The 24,998-nt window shown below is 49.0% G+C and overlaps 1 protein-coding gene across 5 annotated transcripts in view; it reads left to right on the top strand.

Moving 5' to 3' along the window:
• The window catches only part of ZBTB40 (zinc finger and BTB domain containing 40), a 77,981-nt gene extending 62,936 nt beyond the window's left edge, over positions 1-15,045 (top strand). For all 5 annotated transcript variants that reach the window (XM_082833327.1, XM_082833324.1, XM_082833325.1 and 2 more), the window contains 6 exons: positions 5,194-5,358; positions 7,944-8,158; positions 9,380-9,542; positions 10,240-10,326; positions 11,550-11,776; positions 13,583-15,045. In XM_082833327.1, coding sequence (XP_082689453.1) covers positions 5,194-5,358; positions 7,944-8,158; positions 9,380-9,542; positions 10,240-10,326; positions 11,550-11,776; positions 13,583-13,777 — 1,052 coding nt within the window. In that variant the 3' untranslated portion in view covers positions 13,778-15,045. The remainder of the gene's footprint in view (positions 1-5,193; positions 5,359-7,943; positions 8,159-9,379; positions 9,543-10,239; positions 10,327-11,549; positions 11,777-13,582) is intronic.
• The last annotated feature ends 9,953 nt before the right edge of the window (positions 15,046-24,998 follow it).

Below are 24,998 nucleotides of genomic sequence, written 5' to 3'. Positions count from 1 at the left end.
CTCGCCTGGATTGTTGTTGTAGCCTCCTAACTGGTCTCCTCCTCTCGCCCTTTCTCTGGACAGTGTTCTCAGTACACAGGCCCAAGTGATCCTTGTAAAGCTAAACCACGTTAGGTCACTTCTCTGCTCAAAACCCTGCAAAAGCTTTTCACTTCATTCAGTGTAAAATCTGAAGGGTAGCCTGCCAGGCCCCGCATGATCAAGTCCCCGATACCTCTCCAACCTTATCTCTTACTGCTCTCCCCTTCACTTGCCCTGTTCTACCCGTTGCAGCTTCCTTGCAAGGCCTCTGACCTGCAGGCCTCTGACCTCTGACCTCTGCTTGGAATGCTTTCCCTTCAGACACCTCGAGGCTTCACTTCCTCACCGCCTTCAAGTCTTTACACAAACCTCACGTTCTCCTTTAGGCCTTTCCTGACCACCCTGTGTAAAGTCTCAGTGCCCCAGCCCCAGTTCCCCTGCATTATTTTTCTCCCTCTCACTTATCATAGGATCTATCATCTACGTATTAATTTATTTTGTTTATAGTTAGTCTCCCCCTGTTAGAATACAAGCTCCGTGAGGGTAAAGCTCTTAGTCTTTTTTTTTTCCTTCCCTCTGATGTATCTGTGGAACTTAGAATAGTACTTAGCAATAGGAGGTCCTCAATAAACATTTACTGAGTGAATGAATTTCTTGAGCATTATTCCAGGCACTAGGGATAGTGTAACTATACACAAGCCCGCGGAGCTAACATTCCAGTGGGTAAAACAGACCATATATATATGTGTAATATAAATTCAGATAGTAGTCACTGCAATGAGGAAAAATAAAGCAGAATAAGCAGCAGGGGTGGGGATTGGGAACTATTTATTAATATTTGTATCATCAGAGAGAGCAGAGGAGATTTCAGTAGAAACCTGAACACAATGAGAGACAGAACCAATGGAAGATCTAGGAGAAGAATATCACGAGTGCAGAGCACCCCCTCTCCAAGTGGGAACGAATGAGACTTACCTGTTTGAGGGACCGAAGAAAAGTAGAAGGGGCTAAAGCACAGTAAGTGAGGGAAAAGTGTTGAGAGATAAGGTCAGAGAGGTCACCAAAGGGCAGAACTTGGGACTTCCCTGGTGGCGCAGTGGTTAAGAATCCGCCTGCCAATGCAGGGGACACGGCTTCGAGCCCTGGTCCAGGAAGATCCCACACGCTGCGGGGCAACTAAGCCCGTGCGCCACAACTACTGAGCTTGCGCTCTAGAGCCCGCAAGTCACAACTACTGAGCCCACATGCCACAACTACTGAAGCCCACGTGCCTAGAGCCCATGCTCTGCAACAAGAGAAGTCATCTGCAACAGGAGACACCACCGCAATGAGAAGCCCGTGCACCACAATGAAGAGTAGCCCCCGCTCGCCGCAACTAGAGGAAGCCCGCGCTCAGCAACAAAGACCCAAAAATAAATAAAAATAAATAAATTTATTTAAAAAAAAAAAAGAAACCAAAAGGCCAGATCTTATAGGATCTTCTAAGCCAAGGTAAGGACTTTGGTTTTTATGTGAGGTGTGTTCGTTTCTATTGCTGCTGTAAAAAATTACCAGGAACAGTGGCTTAAAACATCGCAAATGTATTGTCTCATCACTTTGGAGGTTAAAAATCCAGAATGGGTCTTACGAAGCTGTGTTGGAGGAGTTGTAAAAAAATGTTCACGTTTGGGGATATGTTGTTGAAAGTGGAAGTGACAGGACTGATAATGGATTAGATGTGGGATATGAGGGAAAGAGAGGAATTAAGGGTGGCTTTGGGGGTTTTGACATGAGCAGCCAGGTAAATGATGCTGCCATTTACTGAAACGGGGGAAACTGGAGTGTGTGTGTGTATTTATAGGTGGGTGGGTTGCGGGGGTGGTGGCGGTGGACTCAGGAACTCTGTTTTGGCATGGTGGTAAATTTGAGCTACTCGGACCTCCAGCTGGACAACTAGGCTGATAGGCAGTGGATATAAGTCTGAAGTTCTAGGGACAGCTGGGAGATAGAGAAGTAAATGTGGGAGCTAGAGAGAATGTGGGAGCTAGCAATGTACAGGTAGAATGTAAGGCTCTGAGATAAGATCATCTAGAAAGTGGAGACAGAGAAGAAGGCCAAAGGCTGAGTCCTGGGCTTCTCAATAATTTCAACTCTTGATTCAAGAAACCCTATTTTTCTTTTTTTTTTTCCCCTGCTGTACTGCTACTTTATTTTTTACATCTTAGAGTATAATTGCTTTACAATATTGTGTTAGTTTCTGCTGTATAACAACGCGAATCAGCTCTACGTATACATATATCCCCATATCCCCTCCCTCTTGCGTCTCCCTCCCTCCCACCCTCCCTTTCCCACCCCTCTAGGTAGTCAGAGAGCACTGAGCTGATCTCCCTAGGCTATGTGGCTGCTTCCCACTAGCTAGCTATTTTACATCTGGTAGTGTATATATGTCCATTGCCACTCTCTCACTTCGTCCCAGCTTCCCCTCCCAGCCCCCTGGTGTCCTCAAGTCCATTCTCTACGTCTGTGTCTTTATTCCTGTCCTGCCCCTAGGTTCATCAGAACCATTTTTTTTTTAGATTCCATATATATGTGTTACCATATGGTATTTGTTTTCTCCTTCTGACTTACTTTACTCTGTATGACAGACTCTAGGTCCATCCACCTCACTACAAATAACTCAGTTTTGTTTCTTTTTATGGCTGAGTAATATTCCATTGTATATATGTGCCACATCTTTATCCATTCATCTGTTGATGGACACTTAGGTTGCTTCCATGTCCTGGCTATTGTAAATAGTGCTGCAATGAACACTGTGGGACATGACTCTTTTTGAACTATGGTTTTCTCAGGGTATATGCCCAATAGTGGGATTGCTGGGGCATATGGTAGTTCTGTTTTTAGTTTTTGAAGGAACCTCCATACTGTTCTCCATAGTGGCTGTATCAATTCACATTCCCACCAACAGTGCAAGAGGGTTTCCTTTTCTCCACAACCTCTCCAGCATTTTTTGTTTGTAGATGTTTTGATGATGGCCATTCTGACTGGTGTGAGGTGATACCTCGTTGCAGTTTTGATTTGCATTTCTTTAATGATTAGTGATGTTGAGCATCCTTGCATGTGTTCGTTGGCAATCTGTATATCTTCTTTGGAGAAATGTCTATTTAGGTCTTCTGCCAGTTTTTGGAGTGGGTTGTTTGTTTTTTTTGATACTGAGCTGCATGAGCTGCTTGTGTATTTGGGAGATTAATCCTTTGTCAGTTGCTTTGTTTGCAAATATTTTCTCCCATTCTGAGGGTTGTCTTTTCGTCTTGTTTGTGGTTTCCTTTGCTGTGCAAAAGCTTTTAAGTTTCATTAGGTCCCATTTGTTTATTTTTGTTTTTATTTCCATTACGCTAGAAGGTGGGTCAAAAAGGATCTTGCTGTGATTTATGTCATAGAGTGTTTGGCCTATGTTTTCCTCTAAAAGTTTTATAGTGTCTGGCCTTACATTTAGGTCTTTAAACCATTTTGAGTTTATTTTTGTATATGGTGTTAGGGGGTGTTCTAATTTCATTCTTTAACATGTTGCTGTACAGTTTTCCCAGCACCACTTACTGAAGAGGCTGTCTTTTCTCCTTTGTATATTCTTGCCTCCTTTATCAAAGATAAGGTGACCATATGTGCGTGGGTTTATCTCTGGGCTTTCTGTCCTGTTCCATTGATCTATATTTCTGTTTCTGTGCCAGTACCATACTGTCTTGATCACTGTAGCTTTGTTAGTATAGTCTGAAGTCAGGGAGCCTGATTCCTCCAGCTCCGTTTTTCTTTCTCAGGGTTGCTTCGGCTATTCGGGGTCTTTTGTGTTTCCATACAAATTGTAAAATTTTTTGTTCTAGTTCTGTGAAAAATGCCATTGGTAGTTTGATAGGGATTGCACTGAATCTGTAGATTGCTTTGGGTAGTATAGTCATTTTCACAATGTTGATTCTTCTATCCAAGAACATGGTACATCTCTCCATCTGTTTGTATCATCTTTGATTTCTTTCATCAGTGTCTTATAGTTTTCTGAATACAGATCTTTTGTCTCCTTAGGTAGGTCTATTCCTAGGTATTTTATTCTCTTTGTTGCAGTGGTAAATGGGAGTGTTTCCTTAATTTCTCTTTCAGATTTTTCGTTGTTAGTGTATAAGAATGCAAGAGAATTCTGTGCGTTAATTTTGTATCCTTTACCAAGTTCATTGATTAGCTCTAGTAGTTTTCTGGTAGCATCTTCAGGATTCTCTATGTATTGTATCATGTCATCTGCAAACAGTGACAGTTTTACTTCTTTTCCAATTTGGATTCCTTATTTCTTTTTCTTCTCTGATTGCCATGGCTAAAACTTTCAAAACTATGTTGAATAATAGTGGTGAGAGTGGGCACCCTTGTCTTGTTCTATCTTAGAGGAAATGGTAAGAAACCCTTTTTTTCTTAACAAAATCTTATTCCAAAGTGTAACATATAAAAAATGAAAATGAGGTGGATTGCCCTAGTTGAAGTCACCCCTAGGATCTGGGCTGTCTGGACCCTCACCTTATTGATTTTCCCATTTCTCTATTAGCCCATAAGGGAGACTGAAGGTACATTTGGTCTAGCATTTTTTTTACAAATGCCGATTTTCCAGACTTGCTCTTTACCGGTATTTTCTAATGCTCTCTGGCAGTCTGGTCATTGTATTTTCATTAGTGCATGAGAAAATAGAGAAGCCAAGAGAATCTTTATAGCAAGTCGCTGGCAGAAAGCTGTCATTCTTTTCTGAGTCCATGTCTGTCATTTTTATGTGCAGTTGCATTTCTGCCCTGTATGTTTTTTAAGGGATCCAGGCTCACGTCTTTCTGGGCTCAAGGATATATCTGTTTCCTGGGAATGGAATGAGCTCTTACATACTTGTAGTGGCCAGATTAACAGATGGCTAGTCTTGTGTGATGAGAACTCTGTCCTTATCCCTCAGGGTAGGGAGACACTGATACCCTCCCTGTGTGATCAACTGTGTTTGTGAGGTACCATCTGATAGGATGGCTCAGACCTCTCACCCAGTGTATTACAAATTGCCTCGTGTTTTACTGTCATCTCCCAGATTATATTTCCCTGCTGTGTGCCTTAGAATGTGACTTTGTTTTTATGAATGCCCTAAATGTTTAGTGCTGCCTCTAATAAACTCATGTATATTTCCAGGAAAAATGTATGCGTGCCAGTACTGTGATGCTGTGTTTGCCCAGTCCATTGAGCTGTCCCGCCACGTGAGGACCCACACCGGGGACAAGCCATATGTCTGCAGAGATTGTGGCAAGGGCTTCCGGCAAGCCAATGGCCTCTCCATCCACCTGCACACCTTTCACAGTATGTACTGAGATTGTGGATATTAGGCACTCAGCACCAGGCCTGGCGCTGGGAAGGCACGCAGCAGTCATAACAGAAGTCATCACTCCACCAGAGCTGGGCCCCGTTCAGTGCCTTTCCCTCTCCTATTCTCCTGCAAAAGCCAGAGTCCCTCATTCCTATTTCAAGAAGAATCCCATTTTAACGTGTCATTGTGTGATTCTCTGTCCAGGCTGTTTCCTTGTCTTCCGTTTTAGCCCACCTGGCTCTTTTTGGCTGACAGAGGCCCATTATGTTTGAAGGAAAGGGTCTCTATAACAGACAGGCTCACAGAGCACCAGAATATTTCCATTTGTCCGCTGAGCTTCGTTTTCCTACTCCCACTCTCATCTTATGGTCATAACGTGCCTTTCCCCATAGGAGCAGCCTGGACGCTTTCTGAGTTAATATGTACCACTGTGAGTGGTCCCTAGTCATGTTCCCTTAAAAGCCTTCTGCCCAGCATTCTCTTCCAAATGCCTTGTATTTACCCAGTTAGTAGGGTCTGCCCCCATCTTTGTCCCCTTCTACTAGAACTGATACAGACAAAAACATACTTCCATTCAACACACACAGGGGAGGAAGAGGAGATTTTGTGATTCCTTATCACATCATCAGGAAATCGCCAAGGAGGCATCCGCTGGTCACGTCACATCATCTTCAGCTGCTCTTGTTGTAGCAGTCATGTGATCAGCACAGCCCAGCAGGGTGGTTAAGAGCTTGGGCTCTGAAATCACACGGGCCTGGGCTTGAATCTTGACTACTCTGCCATTTACTTCTTTTAGGCCTTAGACAAATTTCTTTACCTTTTTAAGCCTCTTATGCCCCTTCTGTAAGGTAGAGAAAATAGTAACACTACCACATTGGGCTGTTGTGAGAATAAAAGAGATATCACACGTAAAGCATGAAGCTCCATGCCTGCCACATAGAGAATGCTCAATAAATGCTAGAGAGTATTGGTGACAAGAGCAGCCTTCTCCAGGGCCACCTGTCACCATAAGAGCCTGCCTTTTTTTTCATGCCATGCACCTTGCATACCCTTCTTCCCTTTTCCCCTCCCTACCTTTGTTTCCCACACACCAGTTTCTAACTGTTGGCAAATACAGTATCTCACAAACATGTGCTTTCTGTCAACACATTCAAGTCTGTTGTCAGCCAGCCAACAAGGCACTTCGCCAGAGCTTGTATGTGCCCAGCATGTGGCTGGACACTGGGCAATACAGGAAAACATAAAGTGTTGCCCCCCACTCCCCCCAAGGAGTTTACAAGGTTGTCCAGCAAATCCAGTTGCAGTAGACTTCCAGGTGAGTGGGATTTGGCTTGGATCCAGTGCCACAACTTTGAAGTCCTCTCAATCTCTTTAAATGACATTCCGCTTTAGTCTCCTTTTCCCAGTAGCATCACATGAAGTCAGGAAAGGGGAAGACATTATCAATTTTCAGAATAGAGAAGACCCGAAAAACTTTGCCATGACTTGGAGCGGATCACCCAAAGCAGGCCCAGCATCCAGGCCCCTCTCTCATTGACTGTTCCTTGCCTGTTTCATAGGATCACATCATTGCTTACGGAGAATTCCTTCCGAGTATCTTAAAAGATAGTGTGAAACTGAGATCTCAAGAGCTCACGTCCACAGGGATACTAGTTAATGATGCCGAGTGCTGCTGCATGTCAGAATCCCTGAATTAGCTGGATCAGCACACGCATAAGATTGGCTGATGGGCTGGGCCTTTCTGTGGGCAAAGGATTTTATTATTCAAACGTTTTACTTTCTGTTACCTTCAGAAAAAGACTGAACTTTCCTGCCACAGGGATGGCAAATGTATTCTTCATCAGTGCTAGTTCTTACTTTTGAGGTCCCACTGAGGAGTTGCCTTGTCCAATTCAGCATGCAGCTCAGAGCATGACCTTGGGAGTGAAAGCTGGGATTGTTACCCAGCTCAGCAATATCATACTTGTGCCATTGGGCACTCTCTAAACCTTGATTTTCCTAATCTATAAAATAGGACTGGTAGTAGAACCTACACATAGGTTATTGGAAGTTTTAAGTGATTTAATATATGTAGGCACTTAAAACACGCATGTCATATAGCACTTAATAAACATTACTTATGAAAATGTTTTTGTTGTTGAATCTAAAGTGGGGATCAAGGAAGCATTCATCCTCTGCATTGTACTACTGACAAAAAAGGAAATAGTGATGCTTTGGGGAGTATGTGGGAAATCTCTACAGAGAATTAGAAAACCCCAAAACACCCACTGCAGGCAGGGGAAGAGCAAAGGTGGTACTCCCTGGAAAGTAGTAAGATGGAATTTAACTTGTAAGATGTAAGATGAGGAATTGAGGTAAACTCATGCTCAGAGGTGGTTAATCCAGAAGCCTCAGAGGAACCCCACCTCCCAGGATGAAAGTAGGAGGTAGTTAGGTGATGGATGCAGTGATTTCTGGTCCTTCGAGTCTGTCACCCTGCATGACCTCTAAACAGTCTGGCTTCTGGAGCTGCACACAGAAAACCACTTGTCACTGATTGTTGCCTGTGGTGTCTCCCTCCCTCCCCTCATGGAACCAGACATAGAAGATCCATATGACTGCAAGAAATGCAGGATGAGCTTCCCCACTCTGCAGGATCACCGAAAGCACATCCACGAGGTGCACTCCAAGGAGTACCACCCGTGCCCCACGTGTGGGAAGATCTTCAGCGCCCCTTCGATGCTGGAGCGGCACATGGTGACCCACGTCGGAGGGAAGCCCTTCAGCTGTGGGATCTGCAACAAGGCCTACCAGGTGAGCTCAGCTTCTGCGGGCACCTTTCCCGGGCCCTCATCCACTCTCCCTTTGGTCTCCCTTGGCCCCCGTGTTTGTGGCTTGCAGAACACCTCTTGTCTCCAGGATATGACCATTTGGCCAGTTCTCATGAAGAATGCAGCTGATAGGTTATTCAGATCCTCTGTGGTGACCTGGTCAGAGTGGGGTCAGTGGGGGAGCTTTAATTGGAGGCAAGAGTTCCTGCACTTCTTCTCTTAGATTTCAGCCTCCCTGAACTGAATCCTGCATTTTCCCTGGATATTTACATTCTTTAGAACCTGTTGATCCCACGTGTTGAGGGATGTGAGAATGACACTGGGGTGTGTAACACTACCTGGGATTATCTTGTTTAGCACAATTATTGGTGTTTTTTGGAGGATTTTTTAACTCCTGGGGAAGAGCTCTGCTTTTTTACCTTAGAATTTGCTATGTAATTGAAGGGAAACCCCATACAGATCTGAAAAGAAACCACTTCTTTGAGAAACTCTAAGACCACAGAGAAAAGAATGGCCCTCGCTGGCATCTATAGCATTTGGGTACAGAGAGAGAAACCCAGCAGCTAATTTCAGCTCAACAGAAATTGAGAGCTAACTTTGTTCCAAGCCTTGTGCTGTGACGTTAGGGTTACAGAGCTGGGTAAAACCTGGGCTTGGTCTCTGGGAAACCAGGGAATTGTACGAGAGTGTCGCAGCGCTGCTCTGGAACCCGGGAAGAAGGGGGCACTGGCTTACGGAGTAGGGATAGCACCTGCCCCTCTCCAGCAGGTTTCCCTGCTGCGCCCTGGGCCTCTGACAGGCAGCAAGACAGCTCGGTGGTGAAGCACAGATTCTCCATTCAGAAGGCCAGGGTGTGAATCCTGGTCCTCCTGTTTACTGATCATGTGACCTTGGGCAAGTCACTTCACCCCTCTGTGCCTCAGCTTCCACGTCACTGGAAAGAGCCTAACACCTCCCTCCTAAGCTTGTGAGGAATGGGTTTCTGAAGGCCCCGGCCCTGCCCTGTGGTGACCTCAGTGAATACACAGGTGCCTTGTTCCCATGAGCACCAGCGTCCCCTCGCATGTCAGCACTCACTGTGGTGGGTAAGAGTGTGACTCCAGGTCCATAAGCTTCCCTGGGAGCGCTTTTCTCTCATGAGGCTTTGTGAACTCTCCAGCTTGCTGGAACATCCAAGACCTAACATTTGCCACATTCCTTTTAGCAATTGTCTGGTTTGTGGTACCACAATCGGACCCACCACCCTGACGTGTTTGCTGCTCAGAACCATCGATCTTCCAAGTTCTCGTCACTCCAGTGCAGCTCCTGTGACAAAACCTTTCCCAACACCATTGAACACAAGAAGCACATCAAAGCAGAGCATGCAGGTGAATTGGGGTGCCCTGGACTGGGAGTGGGGGCTGAGGAGTGGAAGGGGCTTGGTGACGTAGCGTTCCAGTCCTAAATCCCGACTTCTAGTGCTAGAGTGTGGTGTGCTGCAGTGACACCCTCTTCCTCCCCAGCACACCGGCAGGTGCCACGTCAGTCCATCAGTAACACTAGCTTGAGTAGCAGTAGTTCTTGCAACTGGAGACCTAGAGCAGTGTGACTCCTGCCAGCCTCGGTGGTGATTGGTCGTGGCACATGGGAAGGGTGGCACACAGGCCAGGGTGGGAATCCTAACTCTAGCTGTGTGACCTTGGCAAGTGACATCTCTTTCTGAACCTGTTTCCTTTTCTTCAGAAAGTCAATTATTCATACCTGTGTTACAGATAAATTGGGGGATAATCACAACAGCTCGCAGTTATGAAGTGTCTCCTGAGTGCACGGCACTGTGCTCAGCACCCACGTGTGTTTTCTCCTTTAATTCTCACAACAACCCTCTTTGCATCCGGGCACTTGGATCCGGATCTGGCGCTCTTTACCACAGATTGCACTAATGTAGCATAGGCATCAGGTTCCTGGCACTTCGTAGATGCTCGCTAAGTGTGAGCCGTCACCCCGCCCCCAGCCCTGTTACTCCCCAGGCTCAGAGAATCTTCCTTTTGTTCTCTCCCACCACTTCTTTCCTCGTGTGCTTTTCAGATATGAAGTTCCATGAATGTGGCCAGTGTAAGGAGCTCTTCCCCACGCCAGCCTTGCTGCAGGTTCACATCAAGTGCCAGCATTCAGGTCAGTGCCCCTTCCAAGATGCTCCTGAGCTGCACTGCCCAGGGATGGGTCTCGTCTCCACCACCCACAGCTGCGCGACCCAGGCTAAGTAGCAGCTAACTTGTGCCTCAGTTTCTTCATCTACAAAACAGGGACGGTTGCAGTACCTACGTCATAGGGGAACCGTGAGAGTTGAATATGTTAATACACAGAAAACACTTAAGGCCTGGCACCAGTAAGCATCTCGTAAGCGTTACCCATGATTATCATTGTTCCTGCCATACCTTATCAAATCTAAAATGCCAGTTCTATAAGAGGCACCATTTTAATGAACCATTAAGAAAGAAAAACTGCTGCCAGTTAAACTATGCTTTCTTATCACTTAGAGTTTGCAGGTTATCCTAAGTGCTGCTTTGGACTTAATTTGATGTAGATTTTATGCACTCTTGTATGCATACATAAAAAAAGGAAACGTAAGAAATAAGTTGATCAGTGTAAGAATTCAGCTTCCCAGAGTAGCTCTCAGTTCAGATTGTTGGCGTGAGTGTTATTCCACGTGGTGTTGCCCTCCACCGTCAAGAGCATTGGTGATGGAGAGCACGGTAAGGTGGTTTTGGTCTCTCGAGCATTAGCAAAACTAGTCTTCTGATTCCTGCTTTGGGAATGTAGCTGAACATCCAACCCTTACCTCCTCCCTCTAAACCATTTGTTTCCTGTGAGTTTAAAACATGCAGTGCTCCTGTCTTAGGGCTTTTCTTTCAGACTGTGGACATGCATTCTGCAAGTCTTGATGCTGCCCCTTTAGATGTCTGTGCAAGTGCACTTGCTGACAATTACACCCACCTCCATGGCCTGTAACAGTAGTAAGATGCCATTGATCCCATTTCAGAGACGTTAAAAGGTGCTTCTTAGAATTGACGAAATAAACATTGTCAGCATCATTACAGTTGAATGAATAATGGACTTTGGCAGAGGCAGATTTAGCCTGAATCTGATGCTAATGAAGCTGTGCCTTGGAGCCTTGCACTTGGTGGGACCCTTCCAAAGATCTGCCCCTAATCCTGTGTGTGTAATTCTGTATTAGTCTTCCTAGAGAGGGCTCCCCAAATTGTACACGCTCCAGGCCCCACAGGAGCTGAAGAGCTGCCTCTGGACCTGCCTGTGCCCCTCGCCCCCGCTTGCACCTTCCTCTCCCCTCCCTCCTCTCGTTTCCCTCAGTCATTCCCTCTGTCCCCTTCCTCCAGGGTCACAGCCGTTCCGGTGTCTGTACTGTGCAGCCACTTTCCGCTTTCCCGGGGCACTGCAGCACCACGTCACCACTGAGCACTTCAAGCAGTCGGAGAGCACCTTCCCCTGTGAGCTCTGCGGGGAGCTCTTCACCTCCCAGGCCCAGCTGGACTGTCACTTGGAGTCTGAACACCCAAAGGTGACGGGCACTGAAAGCCAAGTGGCCGCCTCACAGATGGTGCAGGTGATTCTGGGGCCATCAGATATGAGGGTGCTGACACGGGGTCCCTGAGGCTTCTCTGGAGGCAGTCCCATCACGACACCTAGCCTTTCTCCCCGGGGCTCTCAAAGGGCCCCGTGAGTGATGCATTCATGACCAAGAGGATCTTGCAGAAGAGTCTCTCTGGACCTCTTACCAAACAGAACAGAAAATTCTAGCCTCCTGGTGACCACATGTGAAATGGCCCCTGAGTAGAGGGAAGCTGGAACAAGAATTTTCAAAAGCAGAATGACATTGGCCTCTCCTCCCAATTCACACACTCCCTCACCTTCTGCAGAACACCATGGGATGTGGTGAGAGTTGCAGGAAACCTTGGAGGAGCGTAGATGAGCTCTTTGTTGAGACCACCTTCAGCTGAAATGCTTTGGTAACTCCTCTGGGCTGGGCACAGGGCACATTTGAACGTCTGGGCTTCTCACCTTTACCTGGGTGTAAAGCCCCCCCTCTTCTGATATTTCAAGGCTACGCTTGCTCCAGCCCCTCTTTGTGTCTCTAGTTCTATTACTGCCTTCCCGTCTTCTCCAGAGAGGGTGGGCAGGAAGGGAAAAGAAACTCCATTCTGTTGATTGACAGTAATTTGTGAATGGACGGGAGAGGAACTGTGAGCTGGCTGGGCCACCCCCCGTCCTGTCCCTTAGAGCAGCCCCTTATAGCCGTGTTCTTACAGGCCTCTGTGGGGAGCAGAGGGCAAGTCAGGCGGCCAGGCCTCTGGGTGCCAATCCTGCTGCCATTTCAATGAGAACAGCGCTGCTATTATCTTTTTTATATATTAGGATTCTGGGTAAGATGTCCTTTGGGGCGAAAAAAATATTCCATTGCTAAAAGAAAAAGAAAAACAGTTTGAAAACTGCTGTCCTAGATGATTTTTTATTGAACATCACAATTGGTCTCTTCACTCCTACAGCAGAGACATGGCTGAGCTTGGCATCTCCATTTCTGCCCACTCAGGTCTAGTGGAAAGCACTTTCTGCTCTCGGCAGCTCTCAAGATCCAGGGTTGCTGTGCCCTCTGCGGGCGCTCTGTGTTGAAAACATCCAGCTGTTCTGAGCTCCATGGCTCAGAAACATCAACTCGGAGGTTCAGGCAAGAACTGGGTGTACTTAACCAGACTAGTTCTCCCTGAGATGGGAAAGTCATCTTTAACAGATGCTGCAGATTTGGAAGGGGTGTGTGTGGCCTGTGGAGGAGAGAAGCCAGTGCCCTCCAGCCTGGTGAGCTGCGTGAGGGAGCTGACAGAAGCCACATTTTGTCTACCCGTTCTTCTTCCTGTAGCCATTAGCTCTGTAGCCACGTAGCCTCCAAGTAAGGCTCTTAGCCTGATCAAGGTCCAGACATGCCACCTTTGGCAACCCGAGGCTTCTGGTAAACCACTCCCATTTCCATGGTTCAAGCATGACACGAACCACTTTGATTCAGTAGCATTCCTTTCACACGGCACTTACTTCTGCAGTGTAATCCTCAAGACAGGAAAACCCAGTGTGAGAAACTGAGCCCGCGTTCACTGGTGTGTAATCAGAGTCCAGGCACCCTAAGGTGGCGTACGGAGCTAAATTATAGCAGTTTGGCACAGAGTTACTTAACTTGTTTGCCTGCCTTCTCTTTTGCATCACTGGTGTGTTAGACTTGCCTCTTCCCATTAAGCACATGTAACTGCTCTCCTCTGGTGAAAACATAAATATCATCATTACAGCGTGAGATGAAAACCATGTAAGTTCTGGGGAGCCAACTGTGGACACTGCCCAGAGCAGCCTCACGGTCTTTCCCTTTCAGGTGATCCAAACCCCAGAGCCGGTGGCCCAGACGGAGCAGGTGATCACTTTGGAGGAGACCCAGCTTGCTGGTTCACAGGTGTTTGTGACATTGCCAGATTCGCAGACATCCCAGACCAGCTCCGAGCTTGTGGCAGTGACCGTGGAGGACTTGCTAGACGGTACCGTGACCCTAATCTGTGGGGAGGCCAAGTGAGTGGCTGCTCATCGTGGAGGGTCCTACGTTTGCAATAGAGAGAATGCTCCACACTTGCCTTTTGCCCTTCCTCCCTCGATGTCCTGAGTATTGAGCATCTTAGCTTAGCACCAACCTAAGTGGTCTCACTTGGGAAACGGACAGAAGCATCATGGTTCTCATAAAACCAAGTCTGAGTCATCAACAGCAACACGACCGCCCTCCGTAGCAGGCAGGCCTGTTCCTCACAGGCCTGCTGCTGTGGCCTCTCTGACACTGTCCATCCCCAAGTGGAGTATAGCTTCTGAAATAGAGCCTGAAAGAGCAGTGGGATAGGAGCTGGTGACCAGAGTAACCAGAGCGGTGTGATGTGCTGGCAGCCCTCAGCACGCAGAGCAGCAGTTCAGTGCAGGACAGTGGCCCACAGAGTGGGGCTGCAGGTGCTGCCAGTGCCTTCTGGCCATTTAAAAACGAGAGAAAATAGGGGGCTTCCCTGGTGGCGCAGTGGTTGAGAGTCCGCCTGCCGATGCAGGGGACACGGGTTCGTGCCCCGGTCTGGGAAGATCCCACATGCCGCGGAGCGGCTGGGCCCGTGAACCATGGCCGCTGAGCCTGTGCGTTCGGAGCCTGTGCCCCGCAACGGGAGAGGCCACAACAGTGAGAGGCCCACGTACCGCAAAAAAAAAAAAAAAAAAAGAGAGAGAAAAGCACCATCAGACCATCTGGGGATTCCCAGCCTTGAGCACACTCAGCACCTTCCTCACGTCTGTCATCCTTCCAGCCTCCTCTCATGGTGGCAGTAGGACAGGTAGCAGCATGCTGACACAGGAAGGCTTCATTTCCATGCTGAGTCCCACCTTGTCAGTATAGTCAGCCATTCCCAAAACAAAGCCTTTGGAGTGTTTCTTCTGGGAATGTTCAGTGTGAGGCCATCTAGCTGCAAACCGTCTCTGCCTTACCAGGAAACTCTTCATGGTATTCTGCACCTGAGGCTGGTTCCCATAGCTTTTCTGTGGTGTCCTCAATCCCCTTTCCCTAATCAAAGCCTAAAGCTTCTACCCAACCTGGAGGCCTCGTCCCCTCCCTGAGGAGCATGTGATACATGTAACGTAGCAGTGAACCAGCGCCAGGTGGAGTAGCACCCGTGGTGGCCCCTGAGTCTTCCTCCTGCCAGGGTCTTCCCTGCCTGTGAGTAGCCTGTTGTCTGAGCTCTTTCCAGCTGCCACTGTGACTGCAGGTCAGTGATCCTTTGGAGTCTGAATTTTACAAAGCTTTTTCATCTTCAATTCCTAAAATATAATCTGATAATTAATGGTTTATGGAATCCATTATGAAGTGCAATTAGATGGAAGGAATGACTAGCATTTATCTTCCTTTCCCTGATGGCAGAAGGTTGAAGTCTGCTAGGGCAGTGTTTACACACCCAGCACAGCTCCCTGCCACCTTGTGTGGTTGACCCCCTGCGGAAGGTACTGCCCAGTTTGATCACTCACCCTCAAAATACAGGCTGGCAGAAGACAAGGCCACCCCTTCTTTCTAAGCACATTTCACATCACCAGGTACCAGCAGGGGAGGGGTCGATCTGGGTCATGGTCGCTACTTCTGTCACCATCACACGTTGCCTGAAGGGCAGAAGGTGGGACCTTAACACTGCCAGTGTGTCTGCTGGCATCCATCCTGCTCTGTGCAGGCAGCTGGGCCAGCTCACCCCGCTCCAGTTGTGTGCTCATTTTATGTGCAAATCACTTGAGCTTGTCGGCTCAGGGATCGTCCCATTCTGAAGTAAATGAAGTTTTCAGAGGCCAATAACTGACCAGAAGATGGTGCTCAAACCTTTAAGACTTTGCCTCCCTGTGAGGCCCTCACTGCTTCTGCCAAGGCCATCTCTGTCTTCTTAAGGGTTTTCAGTTCTGTGAGCTGTCGGACCGGGATTGCTCTTGATCAGCAAGTGATGAGATGGCACCGAATCTCCCCTTAGCACCAGATAAAACCCATTGAAAGAGTGGAGCAGCCCTGCTTACAGGGCACGGAGGCCAAGCCCGGCAGATAAGAGTGCATGGGTGGGTGGGAATCGCAGCGTTATCAAAACTTCTTCCAGCCAAAAAAAACAAAATAAATTTAAAAATTAATTGCTGAGGACCTGTAGGGGAAAGTGATTTTTCTTTTTAAAAAGTCTTCTGAATAAAGAAAGCTATAAGCTTTAAACCCAACTTCCAGATCCTTTCAAGTACTGAGGCACCCTTTCTCAGGTTGCTGGTGGAGACCCAGATCGTGGCAGGACACTCGTTTTCTTCAGAATCACCAGACTCACAACTCACTTTGCCAAGAGCAGACAGAGCAGTGGGCTATGCTGCCGGCTGCACCCTCACCCTGTGGCACAGCCAGCAGGAGCACGAGGCCTGTGCTGGTTCTGGTCAACATGAGCGAAAGGTCCGCCTCGAATTTCGTCTCTGCTCCGAGTGGGCCTCGGCAAGCTGCTGCGCCGACAGCGCTTTCACAGCGCTGCTGCCTAGAGACGCCCAAGCCTGGACTTTATCGTAGGAAGACTTTTTCTAGCCCTACTTGGCCACTTTATTCTTTTCTCCCACTTCTGCTCAAGAGACCTTCTGCATTGCTGCCACGGAGGACATGTTACCGGGGTCCCCTTGTCCACATCACTTGCTCTCATGTGGCAGTGGTGGTCTCTGCCTTATTGCCGTGGTGCTGCCCTTGTGGCCTCAGGGCTGAACCCTGGGGGCACTGGCAGTGGTGTAGAGGAGTCTGTGGACTGCTTGGAATGCATATTTATTCAGTAAGACCCCAACTCTTCTCTGCCTCCAGAGCTTATGAAACACCTGGTGAGGAGGAAAGGGCAGACAGATTCCAAGCTGGAGTCTGATTCCGTGGGGATCACTTACGGAACGGCATTTGCCCGTCCCTGGTGAGTGAGACAGACAGCAGATAGATGGCTCAAGAGCGAGGATCGCTCTGGGAAGATGGGACTGTGCAGTGTGTGAGCAGAGCCTGAGGGGCAGCGAAGGGGCAGAGACTTGTTTATTTTATAAAGCCTGAGTCCAGCAAGTGCCGCAGTCTGCTGTGTGAATGCCAGGTTCCCTGGTCATTCATGTCCTCTGAGGAAGCTGTCTGACTCTCCCCTCCCACCAGCCATGGAGTGTATTTCAGCTTCATCCCCCAGGGAAGAGCCCTGAGAGTCGCGGACTGAGGGTGAAATAGATCCAGTCAAACAGGGGTAAATGGGGAGACAAGGGCCCTGTTCTCTGCTCATGGTGTAAATCGAGGAGAAAGATGAGATGGGCCCAAAGAGTTTCTCTACCCCAGGTGATGTTGCGGTCACCATAGGCTGATTACTTATTAATAATATGGGGTGGGGGATTTAACTCTCATGTGCCTGAGATCTAAGAATTGACTAAGGGTTGGAGGAGCTGCAAGCCTTACCTAGCATGGTTCTAGGGAACAAGCAATATTTCTATTAAATTAGGACTAGGAAGTTGGACAGTGGTGGAGAAAATCCTGGGATGCTTTAACCAGTCCTCCCAAAGGAAGACTTCAGCAGCCCCTGCCCTGCTCCGCTTGGCCTAGTGTATTGCAGGGATACTTGGGAAGTAGGGAGAAAGTGGGAGTGAAAGAAAAATTAGGGGTTGAAGGGAGTATTTTGTCGCCATGGAAAACCTTGGGGCTGGTAGGACTTGGGCCAGAAGCACAGCCAGAACTCAGAAACTTGCTATACCTGTGACTTGTCCTGTAAGGAAGGGAGAAGTTGCTGTGCTTCGGGGATTACATTGTTGGGGAAAAAAAAAAAAAATTATCCCATCAACTAATTTAGATTGCTTCCAAATCATGGAAATGTTGCATCATTTCCCTTACAAAGGCCAGTCACACCTGCTACCACCCACGGTCAGGACAGGGTGCACATGTCAGGCCAGGTCAGCCAGCACACTATGGCTGTTTAAATTGGATTACAAACCATTGTTCGTGTTCAACTTGCACTACTCTATGTAAATAAAATATGTACTTTGAAAAAAATTATGCTGCATGAGTTTCAAATGGACTGTGATGCTATAAACCTGTTTTCTCTTTGGTTCTGGGCAGCTGTCAGATGGGACCAGGCTTGATAGGCCTGGTTTCCTAGGGGCTATTGTGTACCTGCGGGCCTTGTTAGCATGGCCTGGGAAGGACAAAAAACTCTCCTGTCGTGTGGAGCCTCATTTTTCTAAACCCTCGTTCCCAGGGAGCAAGTGTGGTGCAGGGTTTCCGAGACAGGCTTTGGTGTCCAACCTGGGTACATCCCAGCTATGCCACTTTATGACTGTGTGACCTTGGTGAGATACTTATCCTCTCTGAGCTCCCTCCTTCCAGCTCCCGTTCACAAATGGAGGAAATTATTGTATTTACCCCACAGAATTGTAGTACTAATCAAAAGCCTAGATTTAACGTTTGGTGTTTGAAATTTGGTGTTGAAAATTTTAGTTGTAATTAATAAAGTCCTTCACATACAGGTCAGCCATTCCCTACACTTTCTAGCACTGGGAAGATTGTTCATTCCTGCACCTTTACGTGTCTTGTTCATTCCTATACCTTTACGTGTCTCTCATCTTCCTCTCTCTGTCTGCATCCTTAGGGATCTTTATAACAGCACTTTTCGTTTATCTCTTGAATCTCAACTGCCCCCAAAGCACAAAGTGCTCAGCAGATAACTGTAAAATAAGCAGAAACTTTTCATGGTGAACAGCTGAAAATGTCATGTTGCTGACAGCCAACAAAGAGACAAGAGAGGCAGACACACGGATAGGATGTGCATAATTTCTGCAGTAAGAGTCCTGCAGGTAAGGCCAGGGGCGGGGGCGTCATATACTGCAGCCCCTAAGCTCAGGTCCGCCCTGAGGCAGGGCTGGGGGTGACTCTGCTCACTTCTCCTGGGACAGTCCTAACCCTTGCCCAGAGCCCACAGGGCCTTTAGGAAGTATGCCTTTCTGCCTAAGTGATGTCTTTGGAGAGGGGCTGGAGTGTCGTATCTGGAGCAATAATCCTGAGTGTCCCAGGCAGCTGGGCTCCGGCCATGAAACGGTGTGTGTACAGAGGTGAAGTGCTGCTGTGGGTCAGGAGTGATTGAGCAGAGGTAGGAAATGGGCCGAGCGATTCCCTGGTGGTGTAGTTACCGTAAGCCTGGGCCAGGGGGCTGGGTGCAAGAGGCAGAGCAGCGTGGTGCAAAGTGCACGGGCTGGGGAGCTTCCCAGCCCCCACTCTAAACAGACTGTGACCTTGGGATAGTCATCCCTAATGATGACAGTGAGGAGGACAGGCAACATTTGTAAAATGGCTAATAGTATAGATGCTTTGTAGATGGTGTGTGTTAGTGTTTCTAACACTTTAAAAGAACCTGAGGGAAGAGGGCAGAGAAGGGCAGAAAAGGAGGATGCCTGATGTATCCTAAGATAGAGGGCCTGGGGTGGAGGCTAGGGGAGCCCCAGACCAAGGTCAGATGGAGCTCTCTGGGCTGCATTATATATAATAATCCAGAGCCTCTGTCCCAGGCCAGGGTGGATGGTGATAAGAGGGGGGACAGGACCTCCTGGGTTGGAGCCAGACTCTCAGAGCTCCTTGGTGCCACAGCTGAGGGGTCATGTCCGAGGAAAGACACAGACTGGATGTCAGGCGGGAGCACATCCAGTGAGAGCGAGGGAAATGGAAGCACTACGTTTGTGATGATTTCCGGCCTTCCTACCTTGCCTCTGGAGCTTTCAGATTCATTGTTTATCTTCCCCTCCATGAGCTGGTACTCGGGCGCGTGGTTGGGTGAAAAAAGAGAAATAGCTTATGGCTCAGTGCGGACTCGTCCTAGCCCTTTGTTGGGAAACACTCCAGGACTCAAGCTTTCACTGAGAAGAGAGGATCTAGGACATGGGCTTGGAAGCTGCGCTCACCTTCTGGTGAATGTTCTCCAGGCTTTTCCTTGTGCATCTGTCCCGTCCTCTGCTCTGTCACACAGTGCTACCAGAGCAGAGATCCCACGTCCACTAGACGCTTGTCTCCCTGCCATACCTGGCACCAGACAGTGAGCCTGGGGAGCTTGGCAGGTGTTGCTGCCGTTCAGCCAGGAGCGGGCAGTGCTGCTCCCGCCAGCCCTCATGTGCTTAGAGCCCAGCTTCCACCTCTCACCCTGGCCAGCGAGCAGGTTCCCAGGTTCCCTGTGGGCTGGTCCATCAGAACATCCTCCTTTCTTTGTGCTCTGAGGAGAGCGTAGCAGAAGGCTAACAGCAGCTAGCTGGGCCCAGAGCCTCCCAGCTTTTCTGATCAAACACCACTCCTGCCGGCTCTTCTTGCACTGGTTCCCCCAGCGCAGACCAGAAACAGCTGGTCAAACACATCAGTCCAGGGACCCACAGCCCTCTCCAGGGGAGATTTCATAGACCTGCCATCAGGAGGGTCTGATAAAAATGTGCAGGGGGTGGGGAAGGGGACCCATGAGGCTGGCACAGGGCCAAACGGCTTTTCACTCCATTTAAGGTTGAAACCTCTGTGCTCCACACAGGGTCCAGACCAAAGCTAGCATTTCCAGAGAGGCCAGGGCTAGAGCTGCCTGTGAGCCCAGGGAACTGAGGGGAAATGTGCATGCATGCATGACTCTGGCGGGGTGAGAGAGATGTCAGGTAAGAGTGCGTGTGGGTTTGGGAGCATGGGATTATTAGATTGTCACAGGATGATTTAAGATCCTTCCTCGCTAAACTGTGACCCTTTCAAGGGCAAGAACCGCGCGTTATCCTTTTAGTTCACACACACACACACACACACACACACACACACACACACACACACGCAGTTAGCCTGGCACAGAAGGTGTCTTTTAGTCCTGAAGTTCTGGAGTCTCTGAGGTCCTATTATGTGCGTGGACCCATGCCCAATGCTGTAGAGGTTGGGACCGTATCAGGCTAAAATAGTGTGTGATGTCTGCTTCTAGGGGACTGTTAACCTGGTTGGCTAGGCAAGGGTTGTCTATGAGAAACAAGTACCAAAAACACCATTCCAGGGACTTCCCTGGTGGCACAATGGATAAGACTCTGTGCTCCCAATGCAGGGGGCCCAGGTTCAATCCTAGTCAGGGAACTAGATCCCACATGCAAGCCACGACTAAGAGTTTGCATGCCACAACTAAGGAGCCCGTGTGCCGCAACTAAGGAGCCTGCCTAACGCAACTAAGACCTGGCACAACCAAATAAATAAATATTTAAAAAAAAAAAAGCACCATGCCAGTCCAAACGCACAACATAAATACCTATAAATGCTGTTTCTTTTTTATTTTTGTCTTTTTTGGGGGGGGGAGGATTAATATTTTTGAGAAACAGTCTCATAATTAATAATTACTGTTATTAGGTGCTTACTACGTGTTGGATACTGGGCAAAGAGCTTTATGTAATTTTTATTTCACCAATACCATGATGTAGGTACTGTTACCCCACGTTACAGGCAAGGAAACCTACACCAGAAAAGCCACTTGACAGTTAAGTGGCCAGTGAGCTGCACAGCTGGGATGTGATCCAGGCTGCCTGACTCCAGAGCTTGCTCTTAAACACCAAGCTAGATTCAAGCATTTCTTGCTTAATACCCAGGTAGCCAGAAAATACCTAGGCAGCCATACTTCCCAGTCCTTCAGCCACGGGTCTGTGCCACCTGGGCTGTTGTCATGGACCTACCACGTCTCCCAGCCTCCTCTCTCCTTCCTCTTCCCCTCTATCCATCCTGCCTGAGACAGCCCGCCAGGCCTGAAACTCTGCTTTTCTCAGCTGGAAATGTGTCCAGTAGCAGCAAGAGTCGTGTTCTTTGCCTTGTTTGGGGACTAGATTGTGGCCTGGGAACTGTCACTTTTGGGGGCCCCACTGCCCCTCACAGTGTCACCCATCCTCAGTTGACCCTTGAAGGCTCGGGCGGGGCTCTTCCTTAGAGTCAGAGGACAGCTACAGGTCCTGCCTCGGCTCCCACTGAGCCCAGCACTGGGCCTGGCCCAAGTGGGTGAGGGTGGTTCCCCACCAGGCAGCTCAGGGAAGCATCTTGGCTTCTCTGCCTTCCCCGTCTCTCCTCTTATCCTGGGCTCCTGAAGGAAAAAACGTTTTCTAGAAGAGTAATCATTTCATTGGAGAATACAGGATCAGAAGACAATATAAAATGCAGTGGTTCAGGGTCCTGTTTTAGAGTATTCAGATCTGAGTTCAAATCCCTGCTCTGTCCCTTGTTAGATGTGTGCTTTGGGCACGTTAACTTTTCCTTGATTTTTTTTTTTCTTATCTGTAAATTGGAGGTAATAAAAACTCTAAGAATTGTGGAAATTAAAAGGAACACGTGTAAGACTCTGGTGTAGATCATAGCATGTAGGAAGTGCTCAATAAAAATGATACCACTCATGTTATCAAGAGACCCAAAGCCTCAGGTGGTCCCTGTCCCAGTGTAGAGACCCCACTGGGTGCTTCTGAAGCTCAGGTAGGGTGGACTTCTGTGAGGGAGTGGAAGCTGAAAGAGAGGGCCAGCCAGCCAGAGTCCCTGGAGGGCAGGGCCTGGTATTAGCCGTCTCTCCATCCCCCATTTCCTTGGTGTCTGGCACCTGTCTGGTGTCCAGGGAACACCTGCTTTATGACTGCTGAGCAGCAAACCCAGGAGCAGCGCTGGGCTCTGGAGGCCTGGGACCTCGGAGCCACCTGGAGCGAGATCCTGCAGCCCAAGGGACACGTCACAGATGGAAGCGGACTTCCTAGATGTGACCTAGCCCTGTGGCCCAAGCGGGCTTGGTGTCTTTTTCTGGCATCAGCAGAACAGGCTCTCTTGACCCACTTGGTGCCCCCATTTCTGTCCCAACCTGGTCTCTTGGCTTGGAGCAGGAGGGGTTTCACCTGGTGGGAGCAGGGCTCTCCGGCAAGTGGAGCACAGAAAGGAGTGGAGGTGGCAGGTGCTTGGCTCAGCTGGGCCTCCCTCGTTTTGTACAGGAGCAGTGGTCCCATAATGCCTTGCTCTTGAGTAGCACTCTGCTGCTTTCAGATACATCATTGATCCTCTCGGTAATGTGAAAGTTTACAGTATCTTCACTGTTACCCTTTTACAGTGAAGGCGTTTAGACGCGGCCTCCTCTGAAGCCTTAAGGGCCCTCAGCTAGTGATAGGTGGGATTGCAGTCCGGTTTTGACCCAGATGGAGGCTTTCCCCTTCTCGCTGTGCTGTCCCTGCGACTCTATAGTCCGCACACTTCAGAGCACTTGCAATCATTTACTTGCTTGACCGGCACCATTGCTCTGAGACTGGAGGGGTATGGATTATTAGTTTGCAAATGAAGAAATTGAAGTTCCAGGAGGTGACGTCACTTGGTCACGTGGTAAGTCAGTAGCAGAAATGCAGTCAGAGCAGCTGGGCCCAGCATTACATCCACGCTGCAAGAAAGAGCACAACTGAGGCCAGGTGAGGGAGGAGACTCAGGGCTCAGCCAGAGTGCTCGCAGCAGGGACGGGCTGAGCGCCCCTTGTGGCCCTCTGCCCTGCCAGGCCATGTGTGCAGCATTCCCCGTGCAGGCGCCACGTCCACGTTCAGGGCACAGGTGAGCACTGTCCAGGAGGACTCCCTGTGATGAGGGAAGCGGTCTACCCTGCACTGTGCCATGCGGGAGCCACTAGTCAGATGTGGCTTTGAGCACTTGAAACATGGCCAGTGTGACTGAGAAGCCGAATTTTACGTTTTAATTTAAATAGTCGCGTGTGGCTAGTGGTGATCGTCTGGATGGCATAGAACTAGCTGGAGGGCCGGGGATGAACGTCATACGGCAAGTGGCTGAGCCTAAATTCAAACCCAGGTCTGTCAGACTCCGAAAACCATGACCTTTCCCCAGTGCCGTGTCAGGAGGGAGGTGCACGTGAGTGAGTGGTAGACATTGGCTGCGGGGCTCAGAACACTTAGTTTCGTTCAGTAAGGCTGTCCCTTGCTTTACACTCATATAGTTAGTGCCATCGCTGCTCTGTGCCCCCCCATCTTCATCCTCGTCGTCGTCTCCACCGTTTATTATACCAGGGGCTCTACTCCATCGTGACTGATGCTGCTAATTCCTCCACAGTGACGTCACTGTTACCCCATTCCACAGACGAGCACGTTGATGCTCAAAAGGGTTGAGAAACTTGTCCAAGCTGGGTAACCTCTTGCTGGAAGAGTCACGCTGGTATAATAAATACAGAATGCCCAGTTCTTACTCCTGTTTCTCTCCAGCTCTAGACCAGAGCTAAACTGAAGTTAGAAGGTGCCACGGAGGCAGCCAGGAAGCCCTCTCCCTGTCCTGTCCTTGAGAAGACATTGCACTGAGCACGCTGCCTGGGCACCAGCCACTGTCCACACAGGAGGGGGGCGCCAGGGGCCACGCATGCTTTGGGGGGACAGGCTCACCTTTGTGTGTCTGTGGCTTTCTGACAACTATTGTAGTGGAAGGCACTGGCCTCAAAACACATTTTTTTAAAAGCCTACCACAATCTTAAATGCAAGTTTTGTTTCTCTTGGAGCTAATATGTGGCAACGTGCCAGCACGTTTATAATGAGAGTCATGGGAAAACTAAGTTCCTTGTCACTCATGAGCTTGGTGACCTTGGACAGGTCTCTTCAGCCCCACCCACCCCAGCGAGTGGATTAGGTGACCTCTAAGCGCCCTTCTCCAGTGTCCTATGATTCCCACAAGTAGTAGAGAAATCAGGATCTGGGCCTGACCCTACTGCTTTCACATTGTGTGACTTACCTCTGAACCTCTGGTTCCTCACCTGTCCTGGTGCTGCCCGCACAGCGCTGTGAGGCCTAAGCTGGGCAAGGGGCTGCCACGTGGCGAGTGCGCAGGCCCTGATGGGCTTCCGGGCTGCATGCACAACACCCAGCAGTACCTTGTCACCCTGCTCTCAAGGAAGAGAAGTTGGAAGAAGGGGAACGTGTCCTCTTTGGGCCAAGACGCTGGCACAGGTGCCAAGAGTTATACCAAAGAGAGCCTCCTGTGGCACCATCCAGCTGGTACAGCCCTGCCTCTCCTCACTGTAAGAGGGACCGCCAGCACAGCGGGGAGGAGCTGGCAGGGACAGGCGACAAAAGCATCTAGGCCTGGGAGAGGGAAGCTTCCTGGAGCTTGTGGGGAGGAGCTGCCCCAGGATTAGAGGGCCATCAGCACAGTGGCCCTGCGAGCCCTGGTCTGAAGCAAGCCTAGGGCCTGGGGTAGCCCAAGGGCTGAGAGTCAGGGCTGTGGAGTC

Source organism: Leucopleurus acutus, assembly GCF_964270905.1.
Source record: "Leucopleurus acutus genome assembly, chromosome: 2".
In the NCBI taxonomy this organism is placed as follows: domain Eukaryota; kingdom Metazoa; phylum Chordata; class Mammalia; order Artiodactyla; family Delphinidae; genus Leucopleurus; species Leucopleurus acutus.
Note: the sequence above shows the minus strand (reverse complement) of the source record. Positions and strands in the feature narration are given on the sequence as shown.